Consider the following 23,640-nt stretch of genomic DNA (forward strand, 5'->3'; position numbering starts at 1 on the left):
TGGAGATATTCTGTTCTTGATCTACATGAAGGTGACAAGGTGTGTACATATGTGAAAATTCATTGAGCTGTCCATTTAAGATTTGTAGACTTTATGTAAGTAAACGCAAAAAGATGATATCTAAAAAAACAATTTCACCCTTTTCCCTGTCTCCTGTTCTTTCTATTACTCTCAACCATGGCATGTGCATCTCCATCTTGCCACAATAATTATACTATTTGTTGGTTTGTTTGTAAATTTTTTCTCCCATTAGAATGTAAGCCCCATGAGGAGAGAACCACAGTCTGTCTTGTTCACTGAGGTACCTTCTGGAGTGTAGCACAGTGCCCACCACATAGTACATATTAAGAAAATTAGCAAATGGATAGATGGAAGGATGAATAAAAAAGCTTGGATTTAATGATGGAGGAACAGAGGGGCAGAGGAGGTCGGCCAGAGGTTAGAAGCTCCCAACTTCCAGTTCCCAACAGACAGTTTAGGGGTCTTGCTCTGGAAGCCCAAGCTCAGAAGCTGGTGCCCTCCTCGGTGACCCAGCACTGGCCTGTCTACAACTCATTGGGGTTGTCCTGGTCGGCATAGATGAGGAAGCCCGTGAAGAGGCTGTCGGTCCAGTATGGGTCATAGAAGAGCCCATTCTGCTCTGAGTAGAAGATCTGCAGCCAGACCTCGTCACCCTGCTTGAGAGCCAGGATGGTGGAGCCTGAGGCCACATCGTGGTTGCCCGTGTTGGCGTCGAAGGTCCGGATGCGGTACTGGCCATTGTGCACCAGGCCGATGGCCAGGTGCTTGTTGGCCAGCGTGATATCGTAGGTGAAGTAGTAGATCCCTGGCACGCCGCAGACGAACTTGCCGCTGGACGTGTTGTAGTGGCCGCCCTCGTTCATCAGGATCTTGTCGAACTTGATGGGCAGCCGTTCCCTTGGGTAGCTCTTGGTCACTGCCACGGAGAAGGCCGACTTGGCGTGGCCACTGCCGCAGCTGCAGGGGCCTGGGAGTCCGGGCTCCCCTTTCTTGCCCTTGGGCCCCTTCTTGCCCGGTGTGCCATGCTTTCCTGGGGCACCACTGACCCCCTTGGGGCCGCGAGGGCCGGCCCGCCCAATGGCCCCTGCTTTGCCCTTTGGTCCTGGCTTTCCCCGGTTACCTGTCCGGCCAGGTGAACCTGGAAGACAGAGCAGCTGGTGTTACAGAGGGGACCTCAGAGAACTAGGCAGAGGCCGTTGGCCTGGGCTTTCCATCCTTAGAGCACAAGCCTTTGGATAAGGGAAAGAACATGAAGGCTGTGGAGTCGCATAGAAATGGGTGCAAATCCTGATGGTACAACCAGGGGCACTTCTCCCTTCTTATCTGGAAAATGCGAATGTGACACATACCTTCCAGAATCATGTGGATCAGGGCAAAAATAACTTGTAACAATTCACGCCCTCCCCTTGTCCTGCCTTCTAAGGAAGAGTCTGATTTGTCTGCCAGGTCAATCCTTCCCCCGGCTGTGCTGGTAATGGGTTGAGACAAGAATTGCAAGAAGCCTCTTGACTTCAAACCATTGACCTTAGTGAACTCCCTGCCCAGTGCCCAAGATCCCTGCCCACGTGGGCAAGGTTTTTTTCTTTTTTTTGCGGTACGCGGGCCTCTCACTGCTGTGGCCTCTCCTGTTGCGGAGCACAGGCTCCAGACGCGCAGGTCCAGCGGCCATGGCTCATGGGCGCAGCCACTCCACGGCACGTGGGATCTTCCCGGACTAGAGCACGAACCCGTGTCCCCTGCATCGGCAGGCGGACCCTGAACCACTGCGCCACCAGGGAAGCCCCAAGGGCAAGGGTTTTTACAGCAGCATTGCTTCCAATAGCAAAACACTAGGAACAACTAAATGCCCAACCAAAGGGAGATAATGAGAAAAATGATGGTCCATCCATTATGTGCTATTCTCTGCAGGAGTTTAAAAAATGAGGCAGATTTGCATGCACTGTTTGAAAACTTCTCTAAACTACACTGTGAAGAGGAACAAGCAGGTGGCAGAAACTTCTTTTTGTTCAGAGGAAACCACAACGCTATTTCTACACCCATTTAAGTGCCTGGCACATAGTAAACACTTGCTAAATACACTTGGTATAGCCTGCAGAACGTTTTCACAGTATTACATTTTCACAGTAATATGTGTCTGTAGAACACCTCTGGGTTTTTAATACCCATACTCTAATAATGTGCATTTCTCTCAATACAACATTTTTTGGCTGATGATTATGTGGGAAACATTTATATTTATGTCCCCCAAACTCAATACAACATTTTATACAAACTGTATCTGGGTAACGACTGGAGTCACATCCAAACACAATGGCGGTACGGTTGATACAACCGGCAGACTGGCAGAGCTGTGGGTAGATGCTTTGGAAAGCATGCCAGATGTCAGTCAGGGAGCCTGCTGCTGGAGGGGTTGCCAGGTGCTAAGCAGTGTCTTAGCATCACAGCACACAAAGCAAGTGTTCGTTAACCATCCTACAAACTGGGTGATCAGCAGGTAATGTTGCAGATATTTCACATCCTAACAAGGTACTTGGCTCCTTACTTGTACACATACAGGGATTTTTCTGTGCTTTAGAGTTTTGTGTTCACGTGTAATGCATTTAAATTTTTCCTATTTTAAGAAACAGGGAAATAGATTTCCAAATAGCATTTTCTCACTGAACATCTAGTTTCCAGGAACGGATTGCTTATGCTGAGTGCCTGGAAGTGTTTGGTATTATTATACATACATGTAAATATATGAAAGAGGCCAGGGAGGTTATACATTTAACCAATTAATAGTGGTTACCTTTGGAGGATGAAAGGAGGATGACGAGGGGTAAGAATTAAGAAGAAATCTTGCTTTATTTATACTGTTTGAATATATTACAATGAAAATGTATTTGTGTATTATACGTGTAATTAAAAATAAATAAAAGGAATGGGGGAAAAAATAAAACTAAGAAAGGTCAAAAAGCTGTTCTTTGAAAAAATGAAAATAAATGAAAGGTGGGAGAAAGGACCATGAGAAGAGGAGGAATAAAGACAGGGTCATTTTGGATTGGAGTTTTTTGGGAAGACAAATAGATAAGGAAGTTTTATGACGTGTTATGGTGTGTGCTTCCTTTTTGATTTCCTTTTTTGAGAAACTTCTGGAAAAGCTGACTTTTACTTGTCAAGACCTCTCTGGAGGTGGGTTTGTATGTGTATGTCAGGGGGAGGGTGGTTGGAGATTATCCTGTCCTACGACTGGTCCCAGGATGACCCAGCTTTATCTGGGTTATGTGTGTCAGGACTCTGCATCTCTCAACACTGCCTTCCTTGGTGTGTTGGCTTAATTCTCAGCAGAGACTCAATACATGGCAGAAGAGACAGCCAAAACAGCCCCAAACCTACATCCTCAGAGTTCTTAATCAAGGTGGGGAAAGTCAAGAGCAGAGATATCCTGTTTCTCTTAGGGTTCATAAGGATGATGGATCATGTCATAAAATGTCATGCAAACTCTGGCTGGCTCTGCTTGGAGCACACGCTCAGATCCCAACTGATCACTGTGGTCAGGAAATGGGAACTATGTTGTCCAGTGCCAGACATACTCTGACCCCCCTTAAGTCAAAGCCATTATCATTATTTTTATAGTTATTCTTCTGGAAAGGAGGTGCTTTTGGAGGAATTAATTTGATCTGGTAGGAAAGGGCCTGGATTTGGAGTCTGCTACCAGCCTGTGGTGTGAGCTCAGCAAGTCTATTAAGGGGCAACTACCATTTATTGTATGTCTACTCTGAGACAGGTGCTTCACATGTTATTTTATTTCATCTTCACTGCACCCGTGTGAGGTAGGTCCTGTTATAATCCCAATTTTAGAGAAGAGGACACTGAGGTTTGGAGACGGGCGAGGTAATTTGTCAAAATTGGTATCCAGGTTTGTTACAAAGTTTAAGTTCTTGCAGCTATGACGTGCTGTTCTCAACTTAATCATTCTGATTTTGTGTCCTCATCTGTAACATGGGGATAATAAGAATACCTCACCCATAGGATGGTATTGCTATACCAGCAAATGAGCGGCATACTCAAAAGTGCTTTGTCAATGTGAAAATGCCATACAAATAAAAATTATGATTTCACTAATGCTCGAAATGTACACTTTGGGATGCTGCTGACACTGAAAAGTGCTTGGTTACTGGGGTAAGCGTTCAGGATATAAGGAATGTCAAGGATGAGAAGGGCTGTAGACAGTATCCAACTTGTCTGCTACCTGCCTGGCACCCCTTCACCCCTGGCACCCTGCCCTTCACTACTTCATGTGGTCCTAGGGAGGCTGTCAGTCACAGTGGCCAACTGCCGTCACCACACACTCACACACACCAAGGGGTGGGCACTTGACCCAGTCCTAGCAAATGGTGGTACTTCACCTCCATAGTCAAAGGGATTGGTCCAGGATGCACATGTGATCAAGGAGACTCAGTCATCCTGAGAATTGCTCTGTGGATCAAGCCATGAGGAGGTAGGCTTGAGCCCACCAGTGGGCATTTCATAACTTCCAACATTTGTGAGAACAAAACCAACACACCGAGAGAAGCAAAGCCTTGACAACAATATTTGAGCTCCTAGACCCAGCTATTCCTGAAGCTCAGCTCTTGGACTTACTAGTTGTATGAGCCAATAAATTCCATTTGGGGCTATAAATCGGGTTTCTGTCGCTTGCGCCCGAAAGAGTTCTGAATAATATTTCAGGAGACTTGCTTAAAGTCACTCAGCAAATCAACGGTGCAGCTGGGGCAGGAACAGATCTGATGCTCACCATTCCTTTCCAGAGAATATACTGCTCTGTTTTTTAAAAACACATTAATTTGGTTTACAATGAAATGGAATTCACATTAGTTTTCATAACTTTGCAAACCCCTTTCGTGTCAGATGTTGTCAACCCCAGGTGGGGACAGGAGAGACAGGCACTGGGCTTCTTACCTTCCTCTCCGCTGTCCCCCCGGTCCCCGTCCTGGCCATCCCGGCCATCTTTGCCTGGAAAGCCCATCCTTCCGACCATTCCTGAGGTCCCTGGGGATCCTGGGGGGCCCGGTGGGCCCTGGGGGCCAGGCAGGCTGCAGATGAGTTGAGGGGAGCTCTTCTGGAAGTCCCTGCGGGCGAAGGCACCAAGCAGCGGGTCGGCCGCACATGGAAGGGCACAGGCCAAGAGCACCCAGGGGATCATGGTGGTCACCTATGGGAGGCAAGAGAGCTGTGAGCTAACTGGGGGTCAGTCAGAAAGGCATCAAGAGGAGGAGAGGGCATCTGGGAGAGACACAGTTGCATTTCTGATCCTTCCTATCTCCCACATCACATACAAGTAGTTGGACAGTGTCATCACATCTTGAGGACATATTTGGATGAGCTGAGTCATGGACTCAGAATACCCTTGGGAGGGCTCCTGCGGGGGAGGCACACGTCCTCACACTGTCACGCTCCAGAGTGGCAGAACTGACAGCCCAGTGACAGCTGCTGGGGAGGAGCTGTGGATGGAGAGAAAAATTCCATGGTTTCATTCAAATATGTGGCATGAATGGAAAGTTACAAGGGCAGAAATATCAATACTTCCAACTGCAGGCGGTGATTTGCAACTAGGCTGCCTCTCCCAGAGGATTTGGGGTAGCACATTGGTGGGTGAGAAGTGAGGTGTCAGCTCTGAGCGAAGGTGCCCCAAGCCTCAACAGCACTGGCGGGCCGTGGGCACAGCTCCTCTGTGGTGGGCTCCCTGTGCACTAGGCCTGGGCTAAGAGCTTTCCACACATTACTTAATCTCACGGCATCCTTACCGAATAGATACGGAGAGGAAATGGGGGCTCAGAGAAGTTCACAGCATGACTAAGTTAGGCAATTAGCAGTTGGCAGGGCTGGGATTTGAACGAGGCTGGGCAAATCCAGAGCTTGTGTGCTTTGCTTCAGGCTACACTGCTTTTTTTTTTTCTTTTTTCCCAGTTAAAAAATAATAAAAATGATACACTCACATTGTTATAAAGTCAAATAATACCATAAAGCTTATAATGAAAAATTGTGTGTGACCTTCATACCCACCCCTCAACCCTCGCCCACTCCAAACTCTTTTGGGTATTTCTTCTGGCATTTACTGACATTAAAAGACAATATGCTTACATGGTTTCTTTTTAACAATTTTGGACATTTCCTTTTGAACTCCTGTATGTGACAGATGAGGATTCAGCCCTCCTCCGTCACTCTAGGACCCTGTTTTCTCTCCCTCATGCAGTTCAGATATAATCTTTGACTGAATCAAAATTCACTCTGAATTATTGTGTCTTGTTTACTGCTAAGCTAAGCACTGTACTATAATTATACTTCCTTTCTTACACACACTTTTCTTACTGGAGATATTAATAATTTTATTTGCTTAGTTCTCTACGCCACTATTTTCTACATTATCGAATGTATCAGATAATTTACCTCTCCCATGTATTTTCCTAAAGACGTAAGTCCTGGAGCCCTCCATTCTCTTTTTCCAACCTTTGTACATGCTAAGCTGTCATCCCAGGATTTTCCTTTATAACCATCATGGCAATTGTCTTTGCCTCTCTCCTGCGTTGTATCTCCTGCTTTACGAATCCCGTGTTTTTCTCTTATTTTATTTTATTTTTTCACTCTCTCATTTTGGTGGCACATTTGGTGTAATAGCTTCCTGGAAAAGACGTGTGGGATATAATTTTTTTGGGACAATTTGCAAGTCTCAATATGTCTTAATTTCACACCGTGTCCTTAAGGCTGGGGCATGATCACACCAGAGACCAGAGTGTTATGTGCCCAGACATTATCTACCTCCAGCCCCTCACCGGGAAGATGCAGAAGCCAAGGTCCAGAGCAGAAATAAGCCACTTGTTCAAGATCTCTCAACAAACTGGCTCAGTCACTTTGTGACCAACAGCCTCTCTCCCTGGAATGAAACCAGAAGAGAGAACATTCCAGGTATGACTTCTTGCCTCTAGGGTGAGCTCTGAAGTGGTAACTGGCTTTGTGACTTTAGGCAAGCCCCTTTCCCTCTCTGGGCCTCAGTTCCCCCCCTGAAAAATAAGGGGTTGGTTTCTACACTTGAGCATGCATCAGATCCACCTGGAGGGCTTGTCCAAACCCAGACTGCTGGGTCCCACCTCCAGAGTTTGTGATTTGGTAGGTCTGTGTTGTGGCTGGAAGATTCGCATTATTATGTGGTATGTGAGGGACACTGATGCTGTCGGTTCACGGACGCATTTTGAGGACCACTGGACTAGATGATTTCTAAGCCCCTTCACCTCTGATGCTGACTGAGACTTTCAGAGTCCACTTGGCCCTCTCTTACTAGATATGAAGTCTTGCTGGCTTCTCCGTTCCCGCACAGCCTTCAGCTGCCTCATCACAGCCTTCAAGCATGAGGGGGCTCCCCGCAGCCGTGACACTGGCAGTAAGGGAGGACCACTGCTCAGATCTCACCCTTGGAGCTCACAGTTCCCTCCTGGGCCCTCAACCTCCCTTCCCTTCACATGCTGCTTTGCCTGAGGCCTGGGAGCCTGTCCAGACCACTGTGCCACCTCTGGAAACAGGCCGATTCTACCTTTCCTCCTGACCCCTCCAAATCTTTAACCCTGGGAACAGATGAAGGGGAGAGAAGACCAGGCCTCCCCTGCCAGGGAGAGGAGGGGAGACCGCAGCACTGCACTGCGCTGCCACTCGGGGGCCTGGTCTAGTTCCAGCTCCAAGGCTCACCAACCTGGTGACTTTGGATAAGTTACTTTCTTTCTCTGGACCTCAGAGAATAAATGTCACAGAGGTGTCCCTGGCTAGGTAGAGATGATCTAGTACCAGATACTGCCTTAAATAACATGACATCATACAGTAACAAAGTTATTGTCTTTTCAGTTTCTGTAATCCTGATGAATTGAAGAAAAAAGTTTCAGTTTGGTGATAGTACATTTTTCATGCCTCTATACCCCTTTCTAATATCACTTTTGCACAAAGAACACTGTCTTCTGTGGCAGTGCACACCCATTATTAAAGAATCTTGAGCAAGGCTCCACAAATAAGCATGGAAACCTTGGAAACCCCCAGACAGGGCCACAGCGCCAGGGACCCTGGGACAGAGCATCTGCTAGGACGCAAGGAAGGCCTGTGGCACAACGTAAAGAGAGGGACTTGACAGGGGCACAGGTTAGGTCTGGGTATCTAGTCCTTGGGAGAGGGTGCAAAGAAAGACTTAGTGGGTCAGGGAAGGTGGGTGTTAAAATCAAAATTCTCACCTGAGCACCAGGACACACGAGAGGCTGCATGCTCAATTGAGAGGTCAGGCCAAAGTGAAGAAATGACAAAGGAATAGTTTGAGAGCTCATTCCATAACTCTGGGCACTCTTGGATTTTACTGAATAAAATGCAACCCGTGTGGTGGGGAAGGGGAGGAGGCATGGAAATGAATCTGAGGCCTGCCTCTGGAAGCTGGTGGGTGGGAAAGTGGCTGGTTGCTGCATGAAAGGGGGAAGAGAGAGCTCTCAGTTGCACAGAAACTGGGCTGACTGCCTTCTCGCCTGCCTTCTCTGGTAGACAGAAGGTGCCAGGCATTCCGCAGCCCCAGCCGGCCTGAGCTGGAGGCACCAGGACAGAAAGCGAGGGGCCCAGCAGTGATAACCATGCAGGGTGGATGCCCGAAAACCAGAAGCTGAGGGTGAGGCCTGGACTTGCTGGCGAAAGAAAGTGTGGTGGCCCGCTTCATGGCTGTTACAGTCAGAGGGCTCAACCTGGGAACCGCCAAGGAGCCCGCAGAAGGCCCCCAACAAAAGAGACATCCCTGTCTGCCAGGCCCAGACGGGCCGAGGAGCTTAGCCCTGTTCCTGCCAAGAAACAAGAATCCCCCTGCTGTCTGTCCCTTTACTTCTCCTTCCCCTCGTTCCTTCAGCCTGGAAAGAGGTGAGCTGAGAAGGGTGGCAGGTGGTCCAGCCAGTCTTACACCTGCACTGGGGGACAGGAAGAAGTCTCACCTTTGGTGCCACCTGGGCTCCACATGGGCTGCATAAGTGATAGTGGGAGGTGGGAGGCAAACTCGGTGGAAGTTACATGCATGATGGACTTTGGAAAACTGTCCTAGGCACTCCCCAGGCCCCAGGAATCTCCATCTCCTTCCCTTGTCTCCTTGATGAGAATCTTACAAAACTGGTCTTAGTGTTACTTGTGAGCTGGGACACATCTGGGGCCCCAGAAGAGAAACCGACTTCTCAAAGCAGGTTTGAAATAGTTTGGAAAGTTGCAACCTGCGAATATTTGGGACAAGGGAGGGAGGGAGGGCGGAGGAAGTGAGCTGAGAGGGGGGCTTACTGAGTGATCCCGCTTAGTGATGCTGGCCCAGGGTGGGCCCCAGTGGCGGGGCGGAGGCTCTGGAACACGCAGGGAGGAAGGGATTTCTCAGAGCTGGAGCCTGGAGGTTCCTGAAGCAGCTCGAGCCAGGAACTGTTTTGGAAATAAAGGCGGGGAGACTAGGTTCTGGTTCCAAACCAAGAGGGAGGGAGCAGAGTGTCTCTGTTTCAGAGGGGCACCTCTGAAAAAACCAGCTCCAAATAGCCCTGCTCCCAGCCTACTCTCCATACCACAGTGGTGGAAAAACCTGGGGATGAGGGCTTGGAGGGGGGCCAAGGCTGCAAGGCATCCAGACAGGTGAACTCTTGCTGGGTCTTAAAAATAAACTTAGAATGACAAACTTGAAGAGAGCCCCAACGGGCCATTTAAGCCAACCTCATTGGTTACTGACAGGGAAACTGAGGCAGAAGCAAACTGACTTAACTGGACACCTACAAACTTCCAGGCACGGTGCAAAGCTCTTTATTGGAATTATTTTATTTGAAGTTTACAATAAACCCTATGAAGGCAGTAAACTTATAGTCCCATTTTTCAGAGGAAGAAACAGAGGCTTGGGGACTTCCCTGGTGGTCCAGTGGTAAAGAATCTGCCTTCCAATGCAGGGGACGTGGGTTCGATCCCTGGTCGGGGGACTAGGTTCCCACATGCCGCGGGGCAGCTAAGCTTGCGTGCCACAACTACTGAGCCCGCGAACCTCAACCACGAGCCCACACACCCTGGAGCCCGCGTGCCACGACTAGAGAGAAGCCTGCATGCTGCAACGAAAGATCTCGCATGCCTCAACGAAGATCCCGCGTGCCACAACTAAGACCCAATGCAGCCAAAATAAATTAAAAAAATATTAAAAAAAAAAAAAAGAAACAGAGGGTCTGAGAAGTGAAATGATTCTACCCCAAATCACACTATTCGAGTACTGGGGAGAACATTCGAACGTGTGTCTGAGGGGCTCTGAAGACTATATGTAATGTACTATGCCTTGTTCCCTTCCCTGCTATTTTTTTTTTTCCTGTCTTATAGAAGAGTAAACTGAAGCTCGGAGAGGTTAATTTGCTCATGTTTATACAACTTGTTCATGGCAGAAGTTACATTTGAACTTGGGTTTGGCAGACCTTAACACCCAAATGCTTTCCATTATGTCAGTGTTTTTTGGATTTTTCTTCCTAAATATCTGAAATTACAGAAGATACCTTGAAGCATAGGCCAAAGCCACACACAGCAACAGAGAAATTTCTTTGATGTCTCATCTTTTATTATATCATATAAAATACATGGTTAAGAGAATGTAAAAGTGATGCTTTTTCTCCTTCAGGGTACTTGAGATTGATGCTTGAGGAAACCTCCTGTCCTTTGAGAGGCCCACACGTGGTTTAGTCAAGGTGATAGGGGGCAGCCTCTGAGCCCTGACATCCCACCATTGAGATGCCCCTTTGGAGTATTAACGGAGTGTCCCCAGGGGCTGAACCAAAAGACCAGGGTGCACAAAGCACCTCCCCTTCAGCCCCATCACCTCATTCTTTGCTTAGAGCCGTCAAGAGCCTCCAGCCTTGTCTCTTGCTGCCTCCACTGGCACTCTCCAAGCCCAAGCCAGAGAGACCCTTTATAAACATAACTCAGCCACATCACTTCCTGGACGGTCTTACTCCAGTGGCTGCTGGCTGCAAATAGCAAACCCTTGATGTGGCCCTAAAGGAAATGGCCCCCTGCCTCCATCCTAACCCTGGTTCTTCCCCTCTCTTCCTGCACTCCCCCCCATTTCAGGCGAAGCTCCATTTCACCCTTTTGCCTGCAACCCGGGGGCCCACCCTCTTGGCATGCTGGCTCTTTATCTATTGTGTTTCAGCTTAAATGTCACTTCCTCCAAGGCCTTCCTCTCAGACAGCTCTCCCTTTGGAGCCCAGCTCCTTGTCCTGTCTTTCCAGCCCTTATATCTCACCCGTATTCACTGCATTTGTCTGCTTGCCCATTTACTGGGCCTCTCCCGTTAAAATGGAAGCCCCATGGGAGCAGGGACACCAGCTATATCCCCAGGGCTTCCAACTTCTTTGCTCATAGCGGGTATTCAAGAAATATTTGCTTGGTTAATGTGTGTTTGAGACCCAGACTCCGCCCTGAAGAAAATTCACGGTGAAGAGAAAACAAGGCTGTGGCCTAAATCCAAAAGGGCCCTGATACCCCTGGATTCAAAGAAGTTTTCTCCTTTCCCCAGTTTTTCTAACCCAAACCCGATCCAATTCTAATCCCTCCTTCCTTTGACCTCCTAGAGCACAGGGCCCCTACCCCCATTCCAGGGAGGGGGCTTGCAGAATATTTTACATACAGCAGGTACTCCATAAATGTCTGTTCAATTGATAAGAAAAAATAAGCATTAGTCCTTCTTCACCTTTAAAAAAACTATCTTAGTTCCTAAATTGTCCTTGCTGGTGTAAGTTGACCAGGGAAGGCTGCCTGGTAGTCTTCCTGCTGAGGGGAAAATAATGTTACTTGGCTCAACCCCCAAAATGGAATCATGAGGTGCTAAGCTGGGATGAAGTTCTTTAGTCTGGTTTTAATTTACCCAGTCCCTGGGTTCCTCATCTCTGAGTTAAGTAGCTCATGATTCGTAAAGACAAGTGTTCTAGGAAAACACTAGACGCTTAAAGGGCCCCAGCCTGAGGTCCCCTGTCAGAGGCGGAGCCTTCCTCCTCCTTGCTCTTGCCCTTAGCTCTCAGGACATGAACCCCTGGTTCCCTCCCAAGGGCCCTCTATTCAGACTGTGATGTGAGAAGGGCCAGCAGTGCGGATATGGGTCTCTCAGTGCCTCTACCGGAATGTGGAAACTCCAGGGACACTTGTCTGGGCCTTGAGCAACGTGGCTGAGCCTGAGTTCTGCACAATCTCCCTTGGAGACCGGAAGATATAAATTGTGCTCAAATAAATTTGACCTGTTGGTTATGAGGTTGGACACACTGACAGGTAGGGATGGTGTTTCACTCAGTGACTAAGAGCTGTGGGAAACACAGCCACTTAGTTTCCTCAACTATATCCAATGGAATAATAGTATACCTACCTCACGGAGTTCATCCAGGAATAATGAGATAATGTATTCAAAGCTTCTAGCCCCGAGTGTGACACAGTAATCCTCTCCCTCAGAAGCCGTCAGATAGCTGCCTGCCCCATGTTTCAAGTCTCAGGGCTAATACCTCCTCAGAGAGGCCCACCCCTGCTTGTTTGCTCAGACCACCCTGGTCCTCCTTCCAAAGCACTTGGCCCGAGTTGTGATTATACATTTTTTGTTCCTTGGCTCATTAACTTTCTGTTGTCTGTCTTCCCCCTGGAGTGGAAGGTCCAGGAATGCAGAGGCCCTGCCTGTCTTGCTCTCTGTTATGACCACAGCTTAGCACAGGGTCTGCCCTGCCCACAGTAAGGGCTCAACTCACAGCTGTTCAACGGCCTTGAATGAAATGGTCACTCGTGTAACAAAAGAGCAAAGGGAGCAAAAGGATGACAAAACCACACTTGGCTACTGAGGGAAACCCAAGGAGAACACTGGTCTTGGATTCAGAACATGTGGGTCCCAGGCCTGGTTTTATAACTCACTGGCCACGTGGAAAAAGTCATTTCCTCCTAGCCAGGCCTCATTTTCTCACCCGTAAGATGGAGATCATAACCCTCACCCCATCTGCCTTACAGAGTTCTCCTGAGAATCAAACTAGATAACCAATGTTGAAAGCAGAACATGATACAAAAGTTAGAGCCTTGTTTAAAACCGTAACTGCCACCAACTGCAGTGGAACTAACAGCGTGCAGTCCTGACCTCCCACTAGGAGCCCCTGGAGTGTTTCAGGTGGAGGACACCTGAGCCTGATGCAGCCGGGCAATTCTCCCTGCGTTTGCAGTTAAAAGGAAAGGGCTGGTGATGGGATTGGGGTGATGCTTGCTCGCAGATGAAGCTTACTGAAAATTCGCTTTGATGGGAGTGAAATTTCCATGATGAAAACACCCCATGCCCTCCCTGAATTCCAAGAAGCAAATTGGAAACAGCTTCTCTGAGAAGCTGACAGAGGCCGATGGGAGGAGAAAGGGTCTGGCTGCCGCTCCTCCCGCAGTGCTCACGGAACCAGCCCCCTTTCCTGGGATCTGGAGACTGATGCCCATTTGGAAACACTCCAGCACTGAGTCTACATACAGAGGATTAAAAGTCATGGGGCCGTGGAGAACAGTATGGAGGTTCCTTAAAAAGCTACAAATAGAACTACCATATGACCCAGCAATCCCACTACTGGGCATATACCCTGAGAAAACCATAATTCAAAAAGAGTCATGTACCAAAATGTTCATTGCAGCTCTATTTACAATAGCCCAGAGATGGAAACAACCTAAGTGTCCATCATCGGATGAATGGATAAAGAACATGTGGCACATATATACAATGGAATATTACTCAGCCATAAAAAGAGACGAAATTGAGCTATTTGTAATGAGGTGGATAGACCTAGAGTCTGTCATACAGAGTGAAGTAAGTCAGAAAGAGAGAGACAAATACCGTATGCTAACACATATATATGGAATTTAAAAAAAAATGTCATGAAAAACCTAGGGGTGAAACAGGAATAAAGACACAGACTTACTAGAGAATGGACTTGAGGCTATGGGGAGGGGGAAGGGTAAACGGTGACAAAGCGATAAAGAGGCATGGACATATATACACTACCAAAAGTAAGGTAGTTAGCTAGTGGGAAGCAGCCGCATAGCACAGGGAGATCAGCTCGGTGCTTTGTGACCGCCTGGAGGGGTGGGATAGGGAGGGTGGGAGGGAGGGAGACGCAAGCGGGAAGAGATATGGGAATATATGTATATATATAACTGATTCATTTTGTTGTGAAGCTGAAACTAACATACCATTGTAAAGCAATTATACTCCAATAAAGATGTTAAAAAAAAAAAAAAAAAAAAGGAAGCCGTTAGGGTGGGCCATAATCCAACAGAAAGGTGTCCACACAAGAGCAGGAGATTTGAACACAAAAAGAACCAGAGATATACGCACACAGAAGAAAGTCCATATGCGGACGGAGCAAGAAGGTGGTCATCTGCAAGCCAAGGAGAGAGGTCTTTGAAGAAACCACCCCTGCTGACAACTCGATCTTGGACTTCTAGACTCCAGAACTGTGAGAAAATAGATTTCTATGGTTTGAAAAAATATATATATATATATATAAAGCAGTATAAAAAACGTGCAGTGCCCCTCTCTTAGGAAGTGTCCTTCTCGGTCTCACAAAAGGATTTCCCAAAAGCAGGAGTCAGCAAACACCAGCCTTTGGGACCCAATCCGACACAGCACTTGTGAGCTGAGAATGGTTTTCATATTTTTAAGTTGTTAAAAAAATGGAAGGTTAATTATATAAAATTCCAATTCCTGTGTTCATAATAAACTTTTATTGGAAAAAAAAAAAAAAAGTCATGGGGCCCACTTGCCAAGAGGCCTCAGAAAATATTTGATCTGCTGTTTTCTCCTCCCCTCACCCCCGTGCCCCTGTTTTTGGCTCAGTCTAGATAAAGAGGTTCAATACCAAAGCAAGACTTAATGACGGAGCAGGAGCCAGGATCTCGCGAGGTTTGTCTCAGCGGGAACTCGAACGGCACCGCGGAAGTCAGCGTGGCGGGCCCTGCGTTACCGCCACCAAGGTCTACTTTCTGACAGATATGCCCAAACTCTTACACACCAACACGCGTGGCGTGTGATGTGGTGGGAGTGGAGCCCACCCTCTGGGTCCCTGGCTGCTTCACGTGGGACTTAAGTCCTCGAAATGAGGGCCAGAGTCAGGCTCCCGGGCGGCTGAAGCCAAAGCCGTCAGGCTTTGGACCTGCCCACAGCTGTTTTCCGCCCTGGAGACCAAGGACCGCAGTGAGAGAAGCAGGCAGCTGACGTGTGGGGTGTGAAGACGGGCGAGGAGGCCCGAGGGTGTTCAGAGCCCTGTATCCAGCTTCTCCTGAGGGCCGGCCTCCAAGTGGCCGACCAGAGCGGTGCCCCCATAGGAGGAGGATGTGAGACGCATGTGTCATTTTAAGCGGTCTCACTGCCACGTGAAAAAGGTAAAAAGAAGCAGGTGAAATTAATTTTCATATGTTATTTCGCCCGGTATATCTCAAATATCATCATTTCAACATGTAATCAATGTAAAAATTGTTGAGGCATTTTACATTCTTTAAGTGCCACTAAGTCTTCGAAGCCCAGTGTGTATCTCACACTTGCAGCACTGGCCATGTTTCAAGTGCTTGATAGCCACACGGTGGGTATTGTATTAGATGGAAGCAGAGTTGCTGGAGTTGAAATCCCACCAACTAGCTGTGGGACCTTCTACAAGTTACTTATCTTCTCTCCCTCATCCTCATCCTCTCCAAAATGGGGACGATAATAATAGTACCTACCTTAGAAGGTTTTTATGAGGATTTAATTTTCCTAGAGTAAGGCCTGCCCTATGGAAGAGATATAAAAGCATTAGCTATTATTTGTCCTTCTGAAAAGCAAACAAGATGATGGATGTTGAAAGCAAAACATGATACAAAAATTCAGACCTTGTTTAAAATTGTCACCAACAGCAGTTCAGCCAACGGAAAATCACCCTGACCTCCTCCATGAATCCTGTGGCATTTCAGGTGGAGGCCCCTGTAGGCTCCTAATAAATTCTCCATTTTCAGGTAAGATAGTTTGAGTTTTATTTCTGTCTGTTGCTACCAAAGGAGATTCCTAGGGAGGCTTGGCCTTCACTCCTGCCGTTCCGTCCTGAGGGAAGGATGAGGGTGTCTGGCTTGGCCCTGTACCCCTGATCCACCTGGTTTGTTCAGGCTCCACAGTACAGAGATAGGTGAATCAATGGGAGAATGTTTATCTCATCAAGTGACAGGAGGCCAAATGGGCTATCACGTATGCAGGTACTTGGTACCATGGCTTGGAAAGACTGCCTAATAAATGGTGTGACTTATTCTTATTGCCTTGGAGGCCAGATACTGGGGATCTGAAGATGAAAAGATGGGGTTGCTGCTTTTAAAGGGCACACCATCTGGTTATACTGAGGGTCCCACCTGGCCTACCTATACCAGGAGAGAAAGCAAGCCTTGCTCCTCTTTTCTCTTTGATACAGGCTCCCCTGAGGAGCATCCAGGACCATACAGAAGGCAGGGGAAGGAAATTTGGGGGTTAGATGATTCCTTGGAAAGGTGTAGAAAGGACTGTGCTTGAAGATCCAGGAACTGAGGGAGAGGAACAAAGTCTGAACTCTGAAGGGCTGGGGAGAAAAAGCTAAGTTTTGGTTTTTTTTTTTGTGGTACGCGGGCCTCTCACTGTTGTGGCCTCTCCCGTTGCGGAGCACAGGCTCCGGATGTGCAGGCTCAGTGGCCATGGCGCACGGGCCCAGCCACACCGCAGCATGTGGGATCCTCCCGGACCAGGGCACGAACCCGCGTCCCCTGTATCGGCAGACGGACTCTCAACCACTGCACCACCAGGGAAGCCCACTAAGTTTTCCTTGACTTCCCTGGGCTTGCTGGTTTCCATGGAGTCACTTCCAGTCAGGCTGTGATGGGCATTCAGGGTAACTCTAAAGATCTGACACAATGCTAGCCTTCGAGAGCACAGAGCTGAGCTGGTGGTTAAGTAATGGTTAAGAGTCATTTTCTAGCTGTTTGACCTCTGTTAAGTTATTTAATCTCTCAGTTTTCTTGTCTGTGAAATGGGAAAAGCAATGTGTATCGTCTTATTTGAATCATTTGAATTTGAAATAGCATGGTATAAAAAAATCTATTGTTTCACTTTATGAGTGAACGTTTGTCAAGAACCTTGCAAGGCTATTCTAATAGGTAAACAGAAATTCTCATGGGTAAACAGAAATACCTGCCATCCTTCAGCTGTATTGAATTACACCAGTTTGAATTATTTGAGGTCTTTAGGAATGTCTCCATGAGTAATTTGATTGCTCATACTTCCATTATTAGAGTAACTGTGAATATTAAATAGGATCATTCAGTAACAGCCCACAGTAAGCACTCAGTAGTAGTAGTGTTATTCTGATATAATTGCACTATATGAAAACAGTGAGAGATATAATGGGAGAAGGAATAATGAGCAGGCCTGGGTCTGCTGTTTCCTCATCTGTAAAATGGTGAGAACAGTGAGCTTGTGAGGAGTTGAACAGTTGTGAGCTTTGGGATAAATGGCACTGAAGGCAGTTGTAACAGCTGAGGTGATTTTACAGCATGGCATGAATGCAAAGGTGCAGGATTTCTACGGGTGTGCCCTACTTTAAACAAGGATGTAAAATTGGAATTTTGTCATTCAGTGATCAGATTTTTGTTAAGATTGCAATGTGCAAGGACTTCTAGCTGAGAACTATGGAAGATGGTCCTGCCACCGAGGAAGTTATAATCTAGACAAGGGGTGACCAGCTGGCTTATCAATGACATTATGCAAACCATAGACTGCACCATGCTTCTGGTTTTTTTTTGTTGTTGTCTTTTTTTTTTTTTTAACGTTTGAAATTGTTGCCAATGTAAAATTTGGGAGATTTTATGTTAAAATCAAGATTTCAAAATAAAATACCTAGAATAAATCTAACCAAGGACGTAAAAGGCTTGTACTTGGAAAACTGTAAGGCACTGATGAAAGAAAACAGATGGAAAGATATACCATGCTCACGGATGAAAGAATTAATATTGTTAAAATGACCATACTACCCAAGGCAATCTACAGAGTCATTGCAATCTCTATCAAAATACCAATGACATTTTTCACAGAACTAGAACAAATAATCCTAAAATTTGTGTGTAAACGCAAAAGACCCCAAAACAATAGCCAAAACAATCTTGAAAAAGGGGGACAAAGCTGAAGGTATCACACTCCCTGATTTCAAACAATACTACAAAGCTGCAGTAATCAAAACAGTATGGTTCTGGCACAAAAAGATACACTTAGATCAATGGAAACAGAATAGACAGCCCAGCAATAAACCCACAGTTGTATGGTCAATTAATCTATGACAAAGGAGGCAAGAATATACAATGGGTCAAAGACAGCCTCTTCAATAGATGATGTTGGGAAACTGGACCACTTTCTTATACCATGTACAAAAATAAACTCAAAATGGATTAAAGACTTGGAATCATAAAACTCCTAGAAGAAAAGATAGGCAGTATGCTCTTTGATATTGGTCTTAGCAATATTTTTTTTTAATATGCCTCCTCAGCCAAGGGCAAAAGTAAAAATAAACAAATGGGACTACATCAAACTAAAAAGTTTCTGCACAGCAAAGGAAACTATCCACAAAATGAAAAGACAACCTACTGAATGGGAGAAGATATTTGCAAACAATATATCTGATAAACAGTTAATGTGCACAATATACAAAGAACTCATACGACTCAGCAGCAAAAAGACAACCTGATAAAAATTGGACAGAAGACCTGAATAGACATTTTTCTAAAGATGGCCAACAGACACGTGAAAAGATGCTCAACATCACTAATCATCAAAGAAATGCAAATCAAAACCACGATATCATCTCACACTTGTCAGAATGGCAGTTATCAAAAAGACAACAAATAAGTGTTGGCCAAAATGTGGAGAAAAGGGAACCCTTGTGCACTGTTGGCGGGAATGTAAATTGGTGCAGCCACTATGGAAAACAGTAAGGAAGTTCCTAAAAAAATTAAAAATAGAAATTCCATATGGTCCAGAAATTGCACTTCTGAGAAAATGCACATCTGAAGAAAACAAGAACACTAATTTGAAAAGGTACATGCACCCTTATGTTCATTGCAGCACTATTTACAATAGCCAAGATATGGAAGCAACCTAAGTGTCCATCTATAGATGAATGGATAAAGAAGATATATATAATGGAATATCACTCAGCCATAAAAAAGAATGAAATCTTGACATTTGTGACAACATGGATGGACCTAGAATGGACCTAGAGAGTATTATGCCAAGTGAAATAAGTCAGACAGAGAAAGACAAATACCATATGATTTCGCTTACATGTGGAATCTTAAAAACAAAACAAATGAACAAACATAAAACAGAACAGACTCAGAGATACAGAGGACAAACAGATGGTTGCCAGAGGGGAGGTAAGGGAGAAGATGGGTGAAACAGATGGAGAGTGAGAGGTACAAACTTCTAGTTATACAATAAATAAGTCACAGGAATGTAATGTACAGCATAGGGAGTACAGTCAATAATATTGTAATAACTTTATATGGTGACAGATGGTAACTAGACTTATTGTGGTGATTATTTTGTAGTGTGTAAAAATATTGAATCTCTATGTTGTACATTTGAAACTAATATCATAACTCAATTATACTTCAAATAAAAAAAAAGATTTCCAGCTTTTCTTGAGAATCAGGAGGATCTGCAGCATTCTGGCAGGGCACCAATTGGCTACCTCTTGGACAAGGTGTTATGGGCTGAATTGTGTTTCCCCAGAATTCATATGTTGAAGTCCTAACCCCCAGAAGCCCAGAGTGGGACTGCATTTAGATATGAGATCTTTAAAGAGGTAATTAAGGTCAGACAAAGTCATATGGATGGGCCCTAGTCCAATATGACTAGTATCTTTATAAGAAGAGGAGATTAGGACATGACACCCAGACCAAGGGATAACCATGTGAGGTCACAGTCAGAAGGTGGCCATCTGAAAGCCAAGGAGAGAGCCCTCAGAAGAAACCAAATCTGCCATCCCCTTAATCATGGACTTCTAGCTTCCAGAACTGTGAGAAAATACATTTTTGTTGTTGAAGCCACCCAGTCTTTGTGACTTTGTTATGGCAGCCCTAGCAAAGTAATACACAGGACCTATATTCTTCAGTGTCAAGTCTTCACCACTCCTAAATGTCATGCATCCTGTTCACTTATGTATCGTGCATGGCCTTTGTTGGCGTATGATCTAGAGGAAGAGGGTATTCTCCATGTGTTTGTTCTGCAGGTATGTTCTTATTTCAAAGCTCTGATGTTCGTTTTCTCCTTTAATTCTCCCCACAGTTCTAAGAGGCTGATGCTATCATCCCTATTTGGCAGGAGAGAATACAGAACTCAGAAAAGTGAAGTCATTTTTCCCAGGTCAAAGCTGGGATGTAACCCAAGCCTGTTGATTCAGGGCCCAGGGCTCGTGCCCCTCTATCACGGCCCCTCTGCTTGGGCACAGGACCCATGCACATAAAGCCTTAACTAACAGGGCAGCTGCTTGTGTGTGTTATAGAAGTAAGCCAGTTACAGCAATGCACAAATCCAAAGGAAGATTATTTCCTTGAAAAAAGATTTGGCATAGAATTCCCTTCAAAAGTAAACCTAGATTAGAATTTGATTAACAGAAATCTGACTTATGCAGGAGTTCGCCTCATGGAGGTAAAGCCAGCTTGGCAGTCCTCTGACCTGGAGGAAGGAGTGGGGGAAGCTGTGAGTATATAAAGGGTCTGTGTTGCCCCATGATGAACATTCAGGAGTAGAAAGCACCAGACACTGGGACTGTAGGAAAGAAGGTCCAGTCGTCTGTGTCCAATCTGCAGGTGAAGATGAGAGGAGGAATAGCAAGATAGGGAAGAATGGAGGGATTTGCAGAGAAAGAAGTAACTTCTTGGGGGAATTTGCTGAATATTTGATGGAGGCGGAGTAGGTTTGAGATGCCCCAGACTTGTGAAAGAAATCTCAATTCATTTGTGTAATGACACACTGTACACGGGAACAAAGTATACGCACATATGGAAAGATGGCCAGCGTACACTGTTAAGTGAAAAAGCAAGTTGCAGCAGGGAATGTCAAGTATGATTTATCCTTGAGTTTAAACAAGATAGACACAGATAAATAGAGATGTGTATGTATGTTTGTGGGGGAAATTCCTGAAAGGACACACATCTTGTTAAAGGGGTTACCTCCCAGAATTGGGAAGGAGTGTGTGACCTTTTACTTTTCACTTTCCACCTTTTTGTACTGTGTGAATTTTTTAAGGTAAGCATTGATAGTTTTGTATCATTTAAAACAAAAGGTAACCTGAAGGCTTAAGGATTGGAAGACAGTCAAGGCTCTGTCCCTGCTAGGGGATGGGGAGAAGTAAGACATCTGGGAAGAAAGGAAGCCTGTGCTGCTCTGGATGTATTAGAATGAAGGGCAGTAGTGAGGTTCTGAAAAGTGTGGAAGGTTTGCCGAGCGGCAGTTGAAAGTGAGCATACTGGATATGATTACCAGATAACGGAATGAACCAGAGAAAAGCTGTGCAGATGGGAGGGCAGAAATGGAGGAGCAGAGAGGACTTGGAACACTAACTGAGCATCAGCCTTGGATTGGCACATATAGGACACTGTCGTTGCTATTGCTGCTGGTTCAGTGGGGTCTCTGGGAGATGGCCAGTCTAAGGAGGTGACCCTTGAAGGGTTCCACGCAGGAGAGTTTTGCAGTCAAAGGGTAGAGGACAATTGCACTGAGGTTGTACAAAGGATTCAGGCTTTGGGCGAGAGGCCTGGGCTGGGAGGCTGCAGGGAGCCAGTGCAACAGTTTAGTTGAGAGGAACAGCCCTGGAATGGGGCAGTGGCAGTGGGGATGGAGAAATAAGAACAAAGTAAATAAGACAAGGCTTGGAGACAAGTAGTGGGGAGGGAGAGTGAAGAGAGTTGTGAAGAGCTGGGTGCAAATCTCAGCTTGCCTGTCTGTATGATATATTTGATGAAAGAAATGTTGTCAAGAGTCAATTAGATAATGCACTTGATAAGTAACTATGATTGTTAGCTCGGATATTGGGCTCGGACTTACCAGGCTTCAAATCCCTTTACCACCAACTACTAGCTGTGCAACCTGAGCAAGTCATTAACGTCTCTGAGCCCGGTGCCCCTTCTGCAGGTGGTGATAACCTGTTGTCATGGAAACGAAAGAGCTTAAGTGGAGGGCTGGCAGGGCCTGGCACAAAATAGGTGCAGGACAAATGGTCGAGCTATTACTATCAACGATAAAACCTCTGAGCACAGAGCCTGGCACACGGTAAGCGCTCAATAAATGTCAATTCATGTTGTAATTCATAAGGCTGCCCGGCCTGCAAAGAGGGGGTGTTGGCAGTACCCTCCCTCCCATCTCCTCCTACCCGCGCCAGCACCGCGTATCCCCCCTCCCCGCCCGCACTTTCCATCCCTGCCGGAGGGTGGCGGGGGTGCGGACTGGGCAGACCGCGCACTTACCCTCAGCGCCGCCGGCCACGTCCAGACGGGTCTGCAGCCACGAAGCTCTGGGCCGTCCCGCCTTCCGTAGCTGCAGCCCAGCCGGCTCCCGCCCCGGGCATACTTTTCCCATCCCGTCATGGGCGGGAGAGCTCTCCGCCGGGTCACGTGGGCCGGCCCGCAGCGAGGCGCGCTCTCTTGGGCATCGGTTGGGAAAAACCTTTTAGCTCCGGCAACAACTTGAGTGTGTCGATGCATCGCTCTGTGCGTAGAACTTGTCAGTGCATTTGAAATTTTCTGTGCGCGAGAGTGATTGTTACCCAGGCGTTTGCAAGTGCGTGGGTATGTGTGCATGTGTTTGAAGAGGAATGTGTGTTGCTTGTACGTGAGCATTCATCTCGCTGTGGATCTAGGGGTTGTGCTGTGGGCATGACAGCTTATAACAGAGTACCTCTTCCTGTGTACTGAATGTGTGTGTACTTGAGAGTGATTAGGAATCGTGTGTACATGTTTAGTTTTGTGTGTGTGTGTGCATGCATAAGTGCATGTGCCCAAACATACATCAGGGCTGTGTCTGCACATATATACGCACATATCCAAGCTTGCAGCTTGGTGTGCAACAGAAGTGTACTTCAGTTTCAGTGTGTACACAATAGTTGCTGGATATATGTGTTGGGTGCACGTTTAAATGTGTGTATGAGTCAGCAGTAACTTCATATCAGTGTGTATGTGCATAATGCTGTGTGGCACCTGTTTGTGCGGTGGCTCATTCTGTATGTGTTTATATGTATATGTGCCTTGGTGTGGATTTGGTCCATAATGTGAGTGTGCACATACATAATAATGGACAGGCACCCCTGTGTCCCAGCCCTCATCTCCCTCCTCCCCAGAAGATGAGGCTTCGCTGGCCTCACTAACTGTCTGCCCAACCTCAGGTCATTTAGAGACATGCCCCTGCTCGAGGACCCCAGCTCCCAGATGGGCAGAGTGACCATGTTTAGGTAGCAAGCAGACACTAGAGGAAAGAAAAGTCATCAGAGGCCTGGGTTTTGCTTCTCTCTATTCCTTCCACTGCTCTCTTCCACTAGCTAC

General features: G+C 46.5%; 2 protein-coding genes across 5 annotated transcripts in view; one reads left to right on the forward strand and one right to left on the reverse strand.

Moving 5' to 3' along the window:
- Positions 1–394: 394 nt before the first annotated feature.
- Positions 395–22,678, reverse strand: C1QTNF2 (C1q and TNF related 2). Of its 4 annotated transcripts, XM_079916844.1 has the most exons (4): positions 22,570–22,678; positions 22,151–22,248; positions 4,963–5,215; positions 395–1,159 (listed from the first exon to the last, which is right to left on the reverse strand). In XM_079916844.1, the coding sequence occupies exons 3-4, from the start codon at positions 5,204–5,206 to the stop codon at positions 546–548; spliced, it is 858 nt and encodes a 285-aa protein (XP_079772970.1). In that variant the 5' UTR covers positions 5,207–5,215; positions 22,151–22,248; positions 22,570–22,678; the 3' UTR covers positions 395–545. The 4 variants fall into 4 exon arrangements, with proteins under 4 accessions (XP_079772970.1, XP_079772969.1, XP_079772971.1 ...); XM_079916843.1 differs by lacking the exon at positions 22,151–22,248 and having other exon boundaries at positions 22,570–22,611; XM_079916845.1 differs by lacking the exon at positions 22,570–22,678 and having other exon boundaries at positions 22,151–22,502.
- Positions 14,859–23,640, forward strand: part of PTTG1 (PTTG1 regulator of sister chromatid separation, securin) — a 63,763-nt gene continuing 54,981 nt past the window's right edge. The window contains exons 1-2 of the mRNA XM_079916848.1: positions 14,859–15,444; positions 15,952–16,050. The gene's annotated coding sequence lies outside the window, so the exon portion shown is untranslated. The remainder of the gene's footprint in view (positions 15,445–15,951; positions 16,051–23,640) is intronic.

Source organism: Stenella coeruleoalba (genome assembly GCF_951394435.1).
Source record: "Stenella coeruleoalba genome assembly, chromosome: 3".
Lineage (NCBI taxonomy): Eukaryota > Metazoa > Chordata > Mammalia > Artiodactyla > Delphinidae > Stenella > Stenella coeruleoalba.